The sequence below is a fragment of the Muntiacus reevesi genome, chromosome 8 (genome assembly GCF_963930625.1).
Source record: "Muntiacus reevesi chromosome 8, mMunRee1.1, whole genome shotgun sequence".
In the NCBI taxonomy this organism is placed as follows: domain Eukaryota; kingdom Metazoa; phylum Chordata; class Mammalia; order Artiodactyla; family Cervidae; genus Muntiacus; species Muntiacus reevesi.
This window is the reverse complement of record NC_089256.1, coordinates 83,163,764-83,176,645: the sequence shown is the minus strand read 5'-3', so window position 1 is coordinate 83,176,645 and position 12,882 is coordinate 83,163,764. Positions and strand designations below refer to the sequence as shown.

The following is a 12,882-nucleotide window of genomic DNA, read 5'->3' as shown; positions in this document are numbered from 1 at the left end:
AGAACATAGATTTATTCTGCATTCTGGCAAACGGGTTCCATTATGAATATTCAAACTCTTCCCCTCAGGTCATTATACCTTAAACGTATTGGGTGCTTCATGAATATCTACTGCTACAAAACCTAGAATGTTGAACCCACGAACCAAACGTCAACTTTTATTCAAATAATTACTCTGGAATGAGCTACCCTATCAGGTGTGTCTTACTGGCAGAGCGTTAAGCCAAGGAGGAATCTCCAGTCTCCCTACATTTGACCCAAAGACCCGAAACGGCCCCCGCAGTGAATCCAGAGCAGGTGTCTCGCCAACTGTAATGTGCCAGTCACCTGGGAATTCTGAGCAGGGCAGGCAGGTCTGGGTGGTGCTGAGATTTGGCATTTAAGGGGCACCCTGCTGACAGCAACCAGCCACTCCTGGTTCCCTGGTCCCCAAATCACATGTTCAGCAGCAAGGCTGTAGAGAATAGATGGCCTTGGCTGTTCTCCAGGCAACCCTCTCCGAGGCCAGAGAGGGTTGCCTTGATTGTGCCACACCCACCTCTAGAGAGCTATTTTCCTATCTGCTTTCCTCCCGACGCTGTTCACACGTACAAACACCCATGCCACAAGGATCTGAGGACCTGGCACTAATCTTACAACGTCGGTGAGTGAGCATGACATCAGACCCACCGTGGGGAGACAATTAAATCAAAAGAGACACCCAGATCTTAAATCAACAGACATCACCCAGACCTTGCATTGAAATCTGAACACACAGTACTCAACATTTAGTATTCACTTTCATTGACTTTACCTTGATGAAGGATTCATTATTGGTTGCTACGTACACTCGAAAAGACAAGGACGGGTTATGGTCGATGGCTTTGTACAGGATCACCGCCCCGTGGTGGAATACCGTCTCTTCGCTTTGAATGACGGGTCCCACAGGAGAAAGAGAGCTCACACGCCATTTGACGTGGGTGGCAGAATGGTCCACAGTATATTCTAATGAGGCCCCAGTACTTTTAACGTGGAAGACTTTGAACGTCATGCTGGCATCTCGGTCTGTTAACACATGAAGGTGAGTTAGTATCCTGGGCATTGCATGCGTCGCACACATACCCACACGTCCACACACGCACATGCCAATTAAACTTTTAGCAAACAAGTACTCACGACCCAAGCAGAGGGAATGTGGAAACTGAATGGAGGTGAGACAGAGCGGGTCACATTTAACATCAAACAAGGGTCCGCCGACGGCCCAGGGCTTCACAATGAGGTCTGAGTATTTGCTCCAGGACAAGACGCAATACTTGATATCAACTTTCCTGTTAACCTCAAATATCAGACCAGTCTCCGTGCACTGGTAAGTTCCCTCTCCATCCACCTTCAGCCTGCATTGGACAGATAAGAACACCTGTCAAGTCCTGACGCTTGTTTAGGAGAGGATTTCTTAAAAAAAAATTTTTAACTCATTTTTTTGGTTATCTAATTTTACTCAAAAGCACTGAGGGAACTCCATAACATTTTGAAGCAGCATCACACTCAAAGGAAACAATCTAAGGCCTTCCCTGGTGGCTCGGGAGTACAGAATTCTCCTGCCCATGTAGGAGACACGGGTTTGATTTCTGATCCGGGAAGATCCCCCCTACCTCAGAGCAACTAAGCCCGTGTGCACAGGAGAGCAGCCCCCACTCCCCGCAACTAGAGAAAAGCTCGCACGGCAACAAAGACTCGGCACACCCAAAACAAATAAATAAAATGATATATATACATAAAAAGAAAACAGTCCAACAAAGTACATAAAAGGTGTGAAGTTACGCTGTTTTGTGTTTTCCCAACTTGGGGTTATTTTTGCATAGACAGATAAATTACTAATGGTATCATGTCTCCCGTATTCCCAATGACTCACAAAAACTGTCCTCGGGAAAGAAGCCTGGGAGTCACCAGTTCATTGTGTTTCTGGAGAAAAAGCACAGATATAACATATAAGTAAACGTCACTTTCTTAAAGAAAGCAAATTAAAGAGCCATCCTTTATAATTAAAAACATACTTACATTTTCAGCATTACAGTGTTCACAGTGAGATTGGATTTTATTAGATTCTAAATGACAGAGAAAAAATTTTACTTACAGGAATGTGACTGGCATTTTCAGATAAAATTTTTTTGACAAATATACATGATATGATCATATTACAAAATTCAAAGATATAGGCCCCCTCAGCAATAAGGAGACTATTTTGGAGAATGTAAGTTCATACCTGAATTAAAATGCTGTGTGGGCAATTCTTTATCCTCCCATTCTTCAACTGTAAAAGATATTGTCACACATGTACTGGCATAAGTCAGTCACAGGGTAAATCAGTTAACCCCCACCCCCCACACCCAGCTTCACAAACAATAAGAACTTTGTGCTAAATCACTTCAGTCGTGTCTGACTCTTTGCGACCCTACAGACTGAGGCCGGCCAGGTTCGCTATCCATAGGATTCTCCAGGCAAGAATATTGGAGTGGGTTGCCATTTCCTGCTCCAGAGGATTGTCCCAACCCAGGGATTGAATCTGTGTCTCCTGCACTGCAGGCGGACTCTACCATTGAGCCACCGGGCAAGCCCAACCGGAACCTTAAACGTATATTAAACATCTCTTTGAGTGGATTCGGTGATACATGACACATTCTGTTTGTCAGTCTCGCTGCAGGTATAAGGCAGCAATCCCCAAACTTTTTGGCACCAGGGACTGGATTCACAGAAGACAATTTTTCCATGGACTTGGGGGTGGTGAGAGCGGAGGTGTTTTGGGATTATTCAAGTGCATTAGATTTATTGTGCACTTCATTTCTATTTTTATGACATTGTGATATGTAATGAAATAATTATACAACACATCAGAAGGCAGAATCAGATCATCAGGCACTAAAGTCTCATAAGGAGTGGGCAACCTAGATCCATGGGCAGTTCACAGTAGGGTCTGTATTCCCATGAGAATCTTGTCCCACCGCTGATCTGACAGGAGGTGGCACTTGGGCGGTAATGCAAGCGATGGGGAGTGGCTGTAAGTACAGATGAAGCTGCGCTCGCTAGCCCACCGCTCACGTGCCGCTGTGTGGCCCGGTTCCGAATGGTACCATATAGTCGCCCAGGGGTTGGGGACCCCCGGTATAAAGCAGGAAAATAAGCTTGAATGGGAAAGCGTCCATGCACCCCACTTTGGCACATTAAGTCTTTAGCTGATCTTTGGACGCTGCAGCAAACAGCTCTCGCATCCCCCTCGTCTCACAGCACGGGCGCAGGGCGGACAGGATACCGTAGGGGACACAGGGGGGCGAGGGCACCGCCTCGCTCTTACCCTGAGCAGACGCTTCCTCGGCGGAAGACTCTCCCAGCTCCCCATCTGTGGAGACAAAGCGAGCTCAGGGCACAGGTGGTCAGGAACGAGCTCCTCACCAGTCACTCCTCAGCTGGACCAGTGTCTCAGCGGGGCAGCTGCAGGCCCCAGTGCAGAGCCCCTCAGAGGGGCCAGAAGTCGGGAACTAAGCTGGAGCTGTCATCCCCAAGACAGAGCCTGACTGGCATCAGCCCTTCAGCTTAGCATAGGTAGAGATTAGCGGAGCAGTGAGAGAGGAACTGACGTCTGATTTCAGGCATGTTTAAGGTGGAATTGCCTAAGAGTCTCTGATTTAGCATGCAGACTCTTTCCACTGGCTCCCCACTACTCGTCCCTGGCCAGCCTCCCTGCGTTTATGCCCTCCAGTCGCTCTGAACCACTCTCCACACCAAAGCAAGCTCCTGCCGCAGGCCCTTTGCACTGTCTCCCGGACTGAATATTCACATTGCTCACCCGGTCACATTCCTGCCGTCTCTGCTCAAATGTCACCTTATCAGAGAGGCTTTCCTGACGTTCCACCCCTCTCCCAAAGCAAGGGCCTGCCTGACACATCTCTTCCCCCTTTCATTTTCATCAGGTCACTGCTCACCACCTCGCACATGATCAGCTCAGTGTTTCTGCTTCCTGTCTCTCTCCCCATTAGAATGCAAGTTTCACAAGGACTGTAACCCCAGGGCCTGGTAAGTGTTCATTTTCTGAATGACTAGAATCCCAGAATCCAAAAATACATTTTGAAAGGGAACAGTGGTGAATTTTTCTATTATCTACACCGGCTACTAGTTGCATGAGTTTAGGCTCTTTAGTTATGTATGAAATCTTTGTCTATTACTTTCCTCATCTGTTAAATGAGAATTAATGTAATACCACCGCCCAGAAAGACAGAAAATTAAATTATAGGTAGGGATTGCGCCTGGCACTCAGCAAGCAGTCAGTGAGTGCTAGCTGTTATTTTGCTATGGTGATGTGTGAAACTCAAAAACATTAATAATTCTGAAGCAGACAATAACCTTTCACTTGGGAGACAAACTAATATGTTGAATACTTGCTTTTAGATTTGAAAGATCCGAACAACCTTTGGGAGGATGAGTCCCATTAGTAAGACAGGCATCTTGAGCACATGCGGAAGGTCCAGGTCACCACCAATGCCCAGGAGTGGACCCCCTCTCTGCCGCCCCAGGACCCTGGCTCCAGTCCTTGCTATACAAGCTGCCTGCTCTCAGGACATTACACGGGGACCAGGGGTTGCAAGACAGAACCAGACTTTAAAAACAGCATTAAAATGAACTAGAAAATAGAGACTAAACATATTCAGAATTCTGGACTCAGAATACCATAGATCTGAAGGTTCTGAAACACCGATTCAAGTCCTGCACTGGAAAATATTTCAATCCTATTCCACAGTCGCTATCCTAAAAAGCATCATAAAATTCTAAATATTTAATAATTATCATCTACACTGCATTTCATCCACATCCCATGTTTTTTCTGTCTTGCTATTTGACTGGAGAGCTGAGAAAATGAAAGTTGTTAGAGAAGCCTAGCATACAGTCTTCCATCAGGTCTTCCCAGCCAAAGCAGAGAAACTGATGCACTTCTCTCTAACACAAAACCCTCGGCTTCTCTTTAATCCATGCGATTCAGGTGACTCTGGAGCTCAGAACAGAAGATATATCCAACCAGGAGGATGATGGGTGAGCCTACACGGCCAGTTGGCCTATCCACAGAGAAGCCAGCATCCCAGGGGAGCCTATTTGGTCCTCCCATCTGACCTGAGAATGGAGGTGAATGGGGGGTATCTTTTTGACCTCTTCCCCAAGGTGGAGGATAAAAGGTCTTTTAACAAAGAGAAGAACCTTGGGAAAGGCAGGGCCCTGTGGATAGCCCTGGACATCCAGGTGTCTCACATGGCCAAGCGCCAGGTCCAGCGGCTCCGTCTCCTACATGTGCCCTGTCTGACGGCGCTGACTCCAGCTTCCCATCCAAATCCGAGCCTATATCGAGCCTCACAGATTCCAAATGCCTTCCACCTGGTTGCCACCCTGGTGAGGCCCTGGGCCAACCCTGGCTGCCTGGACCCTGGGGGCCCTGTCTCTGGATCCCGTGTCTCCAGGGTCATTTACTCAGTCATTAACCAGGGACAACAAAGAACAGATCCCAAGACACAGCCTCTGACTTCATCTCTATTCTAGTCCAATCTATGGAGGCTGGAATTCTGATTGCATTTAATTGGATGAAATAGTCCTTATTATGAATAAGGAGGATTGGAAGCAGGAAGGCTGGCATACATTATTCCTTATGGGTATCAGATGGTGACATCTACTCCACATGTGATACAGAAATAACTACAGGTTCTTATCTATACACAACATGACTGCAAGGAGCTTACAATTACCTTCATGGGTTCCCCACTGGGAAACTGCAGAGAGAATTAGATTAAATACAGGACTTCTGAGTGAAAAGACTTCATTTATTTTAAAATATTATAAAGAAACCCCCTGACTGCCTTGTCATAGTATTTGTGTTCATAAGCAGATTATATTCTAAGAACTGGGAGGGGAAAAAAATCCTAAAGAATAATAAAATCAGTTAAAATAAAAGCTTAGTCATGCAACTTAAGTTTTTCACAAAACTTTAGACCAAAAGCAAATTTTATATTTAGAATCTATATCTTTACAGTGGTTTCATGACTCAGGTTGTTCATAAACAACCAGAACAGCAAGCCAGAAGCTTTAAACCACAAATGGCACCACATTTTCAGCAGTGAACAGTCTACTCTGTGATTAACTGTGAGCAGCGCCCACCACGAGAGGAAGCAGAGGCTGTGGCTGTAGATTTCGGTCAGTCCCTCAATCTCTTCTCCTCTGGGAACCGCAGAGCAAAGCCACACATGCAGAGTCTCAGCATCAGTGCAGACCAGGAACACACCCCTTGTATTCCAAGTGTACTGAGCTCAAATTTTCAAAATGCTTAGTCATTTCCCAGTGTTGAGCCCAATCTGACACAGAAAAAGATCATGAGCAAGCAACTTGCAACTTAAAAATCTCAAAGCCTGTCCTTCTTTCTTCTTTTCAGTTAAAAAAAAAAAAAAAAGAAAGTCAGAAGAAGGAAGGATATACTCACTTGTTTTTTCTGGTTTTGCCTCCTCATTATCTACGGGAAAAAAAAAAGGTTGAAATCATATGTCACATGAAATTCATATGACAACTAAGAAAAAAACACACAGGCAAATGGAAGAATAGGTAAAGTGTTTGCCTCTCACCAATAGCAACCATTTCCTGTCTTTCTTCCTCAGTTCATCCTGTTTTGCCACTTTACTTGCCAACTAGAAATTATTTACCATGTAAGTACTTTTCGGTACTTCACAAAAAGGACACTTGTAATTACTATGTCCTCAAGCAACATCAGTGATATGGGCTTTACACTAAAAGAAAAATAAAGGTGTCCATGTTTAACTAGAATTCTGTTATTAAAGAAACACATACATAGATAACTCACCAGATTCAGAACCGCTCTCAGAACTGCTATCCTCGCCTTAAAAAAAAAAAAAATAGGATACACAGGAGAAGCACACAATGAATAAAAAAGTAGGAACTATTTTTTAAAATTATAAATATAATAAAACAGACCCAAACTCAACTAATTTCCTCCTTTGACTGCATTCTCACTGAGTCCCAAACTAGTCTGATTTACGAAAAAAGAAGGCTTTATCCTTTGGAGCTGGATGAAATACACTTTAATTACTTAAATTTGAGCCCAAATCACACTCTGGCTGCAGTAACTACTTCATTTGGGTGTCATCCAAGTCTCGCCCAGCCTGACCTGCCTTACTGCTCCCATCTTGCCTCTGCACTTGAGCATCTAGAAGGTTCTATACCCAAGTTCAATGATACAACAGTGCAGCATTCTGTAATGCCACCTGCCATTTCCCTGAAGCACAGGACAAAGAGTCTACACGATTCAACTACTTCTGCCAAGAGTGACCCCAAGAATGTTCCCTCCCTTTCCTCATCCCCAACTCTGTCCACTGCAAGCAGGCTTCTGTTCCCACAGTTAGCTTGGAATTCTTTCCCCGATGTCCCCAAAGGCCCACTAACCCCAGACCCATGGGACAGATCCATGGTTCCCACAGGTAAAGGCATCTACCGGCCCTTCCTGTCCACACAGCTCTCCCATCTATCCTGGCTCTCTACGACCTCTGCGTGCCTTCCATCGGCCCTAACGTGTGTGCTCGGTGCTCGGCCATGTCCGGCTGCTTGCCACCCCGTGGACCGTAGCCCGCCAGTCTCCTCTCTCCACGGGGATTCTCCAGGCATGAATACTGGAGCGGGTTGTCATGCCCTCCTCGAGGGGACCTTCCCACCCAGGGATCAAACCCCGCTCTCCTGCACTACAGGTGGATTCTTCACCATCAGAGCCACGGGGGAAGCCCACCCAACCACTAATACCCAGGCCCCACTTCCCACACACGCCCAGCCTTCCTTCTATCTCGAGAGCCCCGCAACGACCTATGACCTACTCCCAAAGCGGATTCCAACCCCAGCTCCCAGGGCGTCCTGACCTGTTCCTGACAGAGCAGACAAGCAACAAGACACCGCTCTCTCCCTTACCCACCCCCTTCAAGTGCTCCTCCTGCTTCACCCTGCTTGGGGCCCCTGAGTAGGTACATGGAAAGCTATAATACGATTCTCAGATCTTCCCTCCATACACACACACTACCAACCAAAACCACGGAAGGGCAATAGCCATACGGAGGAAAGAAAAGATTCGAGAATAAAGATGAGAACAATCACATAGCAGCTAAGAGCAGCTTTTGCGGGGTGTTCACTATGTGCCAGGCACTCTACAGTATATATACTTACTCATTTACATGTATTCATTAATTACATTTATGTACTCATTGTGCATACATATATCTACATATATTTACGTAAGAGCTTTATATATGTTAACACATTAGCCCTCACAACTGCCCAATGAGGTAGGCTGAGGTCAGTTCATTTCCTTATGTGAGACCACCACCACCACCCACCCCACTACCTCCTATTCTCCACCCAGGGAGTCTGAAGCTAAGATATTAACTTGGGGAGTCCAGCTTGAACTTGCATTCTTAACCGTGTTGTTTCACTTGCAAACATGCTTCTTAATGCTTCAGCAGTTTAACACCCAGGAGCTGGTGATGGACAGGAGGAGTGGGAAGAAGGGGAGCAGGAGGCGGTTCCTACATGAGATGATTCCTGAGTGGAAGGCGAGGCACTGAGACAGGGGCTGGGAAATCAAAAGTGATAAGACGTGGCCTTGGTCCTCCAGGGCTCAAAGTACAGAGCAGTGGTTCTCAACCTTGGATGCACACTGGTACCACCAAGGGAGCTTTCCACACACACACACCCATGCCTGGGATTCTGCCCTTCCTTAGGGGGTACTGACTAACTAATCGGGGGTAGCATTTTTGGTAAAGGTCCCCAGACAACTGGAACGTACCGCCAGGGCTGAGAACCATGGCTGAAAACCAACCCACTGTAATCACTTACTCGTTCCCCAAGCTGCACCCCAGCGAGATTACCACTCCTTCCTCCAAGTCCTCAGACACACCATCCCGCTGCCTGGATAGCCCTTCCCCAGACCCCACCTCCAGACCCCAAGGTATCCAAGAGAAGCCAGCCCAAAGTCACTTCTGTGGACCGACTCCCTCTGCGCCACCAAGTCAGATGAGCCATGCCTCTCTCCGATCCATGCGTTTACCCCTCTGTCAAGCAGTGGCTGCTTGTTGAGCTGTTGGTGCATGAGCCCTGAGGACTGAGGCCATGTCTCACCACCCTGATCCCCCTGGCACCCATCGCTATGGATGCTCCATGAATGATGAATGTGTGAACGAACAAACGCTTTGCCCCGCTTTAAAGAACCGAGCAGCCTCTACCATGTCTTTATTCTGCCAGTTCCCTCTAGCAGTCTGGGACTTCGGCGTGTATGTGTGCGCGCGTGCGTGCTAAGTCGTGTCCAACTCTGAGACACCATGCACTGTAGCCCACCAGGCTCCTCAGTCCATGGAATTCTCCAAGCAAAAACAGAGGAGTGAGTTGCTGTGCCCCCCTCTAGGTGATCTTCCTGACCCAGGGATCGAACCTGCCTCTCTTATGTCTCCTGCATTGACAGGCGGGTTCTTTACCACTAGCGCCACCTAGGAAGCCCCTAGGATCTCTGCAGGGATGTAATTCTGCCTGGACCAGCCCCAGGTGAGGCCCACCTTCTGCTCCAGGTCCCTGGGAAGTGGAGTCTGGGGCCATTCCTTCAATTGAATCCCTTCAATTCACCTTCCCTCTGGTCTGGGGCCTAAGACTCCTGATTTCTATTTCTGCTTCCCTGCCCTGCAAGCCCCCTCAAGCCCCCAGGACCATTTTTTGTCTCATGGCACATATTTGAGAACTAAATAAGAAGCCTGTGAAGAGTGACCAGCCCGGGGCCTCATACACAGTAGTCACAATTTTTAAGGGGTAGCGATTTTGACTAACAGGTCACACTCCTAAACTCCAGTGACAGGCCAGCCCAAGCGTGCTACCACTAGCACTAAACCCTCCCCACATTTGCGTAGATTAGAGCTCTGGCAGCAGGAGCCCTGTTTGGGGAAGCTAGCATGCAAACAGTCCCCAACTCTGAGTTTCTTTTCTCTCATTTTCTCACCCTGATGGGTTCCACCTTCAGCACACCCAGCTGTCCTGAATGCCAGCCTAGATGCAGACAAAACCTACACCCCTTCCTCTGACCCATTTTATTCCACTAAAAATAGACTAAACTTCTTAAAATAAATCTTAAAAAAAAAAAAATGGAAAGGAAGGACAAAAAGGTGAGAAGGGGGACAGCGGGAATGTGACAGCGGGCAAACTGAAATCCCACATCCCATGCCTTATCCGGTCGAGAAGCCCGGTCCGCAGCAGTCGAAGTGTGGAGTCCTAACCACTGGACCGCCAGGGGATTCCCACCTACACCTCCTGACCAGCCTCCCTCCAGCCAGCTGAGAAGGCTTCACCCCACTCTGACCTGGAGTGTGTCTCCCCTCACTCGAGAAGCTGAATTATCTACTATACTCTGCATTCGAACATTTTTAACTCTCAATTTCAGACACTGTTGGCAGCAGCAGGCTTTCTCCTCCTTTCGTAGACAGCAGTCCTTGCACAATCTCCTTCTAATCTTCATTTTGATTGCATATTACGAAACCATCATTCTCCTACTTTTTTATTTGACGCTAAAACCAAAGGGTACTTAGCACAACTTTAGGGACCATTCTTCTTTAGTCACTAGGAACACAGAAACCTCATAAAGATAACTGATGTAATCACCAAACCAGTACAAAATTACCTTGATGAAAAAGGGGAAAATATACTTAAACTTCCAGATATAAAGATAAAAACTCCCATCTGGCAACAAGATTGCCAAGTGGCCCTGTTTTCAGAAATGACAAGGGCAAGAAAACAAACTAGAGGGACAACTTTTGCTATTTGTCTGTCCTAAATATATTCTGTTGCACATAAACCTAATCACAGGAGTAAATCAAGCATGCAAAAACCACAGCCCCAGAAAATGGTTCAGGACGAACGGCCCTGGGCACAGAAATGATTGAGCTTAAGTTTTTTCAAGAAAACATGGATTTTTTTTTCTGGATGACAAGCTTCAGATTTTTTTCTTCTGATATAACTTTTTTTATTTTTCTATAACAATCCTGAGAGAGTGAGTGAGTGAAGTCGCTCAGTCGTTATCTGACTCTGCCACCATATGGACTGTAGGAGCCTACCATGCTCCTCTGTCCATGAGATTTTCCAGGCAAGAGTACTGGAGTGGGTTGCCATTTCCTTCTCCAGAGGATCTTCCCAACCCAGGGATCAAATCCAGGTCTCCCGCATTGAGATCTAATTCACACACTACATAATTCAAAGTGTACAACTCAATGGCTTTTCATATATTCACAGTTCCCTGGTGGCTTCGACGGTAAAGAATCCACCTGCAATGAGGGAAAACTGGGTTCAGTCCCTAGGTTGGGAAAATTCCCTGGAGGAGGGCCTGGCAACCCACTCCAGTATTCTCGCCTGGAGAAGCACCATGGACAGAGGAGCCTGGTTGGTTACAGTCCATGGGTTCGCAAAGAGTCGGACGTGACTAAGCAACAACTGTACATCCATCACAACAATCAATTTTTCATTTTCAACATCCCCTAAAATCCCCTGTACATTTTAACTATCACTTCCAATCTCCCCATTCCCCATAGACCTAGATAACCAATACTCTATTTCCTGCCTGAATAGATTTGCATATTATAGACATTCCATGAATGTCCAGATAAATTCCACAAATGGAATTACATAAGAGATGGGCTTTTGTACCTGGCTTTTCTCACTGAGCATGTTTCCAAGGTTCCACCATGTTGTAGCATGTATCATCACTTCATTCTTTTTTATGGCTGAATAATATTCCACTGTGTGATGTTATAATATTGAATTGTGTCCCTCCACAAAAACATCATGTTTTAAGTCCTAACCCACAGTACCTTAGAACATGACCTTATGTGGAGATACAGTCTTCATAGAAGTATTTACCTTTAAGTAAAATGAGGTCATCAGGGTGGACACTAATCCAAGATGACTGGTGTCCTTACCAGAAGGGGAAATTCAGACCCAGAGACACACCACAGGGAGAACATCATGAGATCACGGTGATGGCTACCTACAAAGCCAGGAAAGAGATCTGGAACAGACCTTCCCTCCTAGTCCTCCGAGAGAACCAACCCTGCCAACATCCTGACTGAGACATCTAGCCCCCAGAATGTGAGACAACATACTTCTGCTGGTTAAGCTCCCCCATCTAGGGCACTTTCTTACAGCGGTCGCAGCAAACAAATGTGCACACCACATTGTGTTTACGCGTTTAAAACCTGATGGACTTTTGGGTTGCTTCCAACTTTTGAATAGCATGAATAATGCTGCTGTGAACATTCATGCACAAGTTCTTTGGTAGACATACGGTTCCACTTCTCTTGGTTATACACATGGGAGAGAAGCTGCTGGGTCAAGTGGCAATTATATTTAACTATTTGAGGACTACCAAACTCTTCTCCCAGGTGGCTGTGTGGGCGGGTGTGGGTGTTCAGTCGTGTCTGACTCTCTGTGACCCTATGGACTGTAGCCCACCAGGCTCCTCTGGTGGTATTCTCCAGGCAAGAATACTACAGTGGGCTGCCATTTCCTCCTCCAGGGGGATCTTCCCACCCCAGGGACTGAACCCACATCTTCTGCATCCCCTACATTGCAGGAGGACTCTTTATTACTGAGCCACTGGGGAAGCCCTCTATCAGCAGAGTATGAGGGTTCCAATTTCTCCGCATCCTTGACAATTCTTGCTATTATCTTTTTCATGTCTCCCTAGTGGCTGTGAAGTGGCATCTTTCTGTGGGTTTGAATTGTATTTCCCTGAAATAATAATGAGCATCTTTCATGTGCTTATTGGTCATTTGTACATCCACTCTGGAGTAAA

The 12,882-nt window shown here is 46.5% G+C and overlaps 1 protein-coding gene across 2 annotated transcripts in view; it reads right to left on the bottom strand.

Annotated features, from left to right (window-relative positions):
- Positions 1-12,882, bottom strand: part of LOC136173106 (NACHT, LRR and PYD domains-containing protein 1b allele 5-like) — a 41,728-nt gene that overhangs the window by 13,748 nt on the left and 15,098 nt on the right. For both annotated transcript variants that reach the window (XM_065942401.1, XM_065942402.1), the window contains exons 4-11: positions 6,862-6,897; positions 6,487-6,516; positions 3,328-3,372; positions 2,242-2,289; positions 2,037-2,083; positions 1,891-1,940; positions 1,155-1,372; positions 793-1,043 (exon numbers count right to left, since the gene is read on the bottom strand). In XM_065942401.1, coding sequence (XP_065798473.1) covers positions 793-1,043; positions 1,155-1,372; positions 1,891-1,940; positions 2,037-2,083; positions 2,242-2,289; positions 3,328-3,372; positions 6,487-6,516; positions 6,862-6,897 — 725 coding nt within the window. The remainder of the gene's footprint in view (positions 1-792; positions 1,044-1,154; positions 1,373-1,890; positions 1,941-2,036; positions 2,084-2,241; positions 2,290-3,327; positions 3,373-6,486; positions 6,517-6,861; positions 6,898-12,882) is intronic.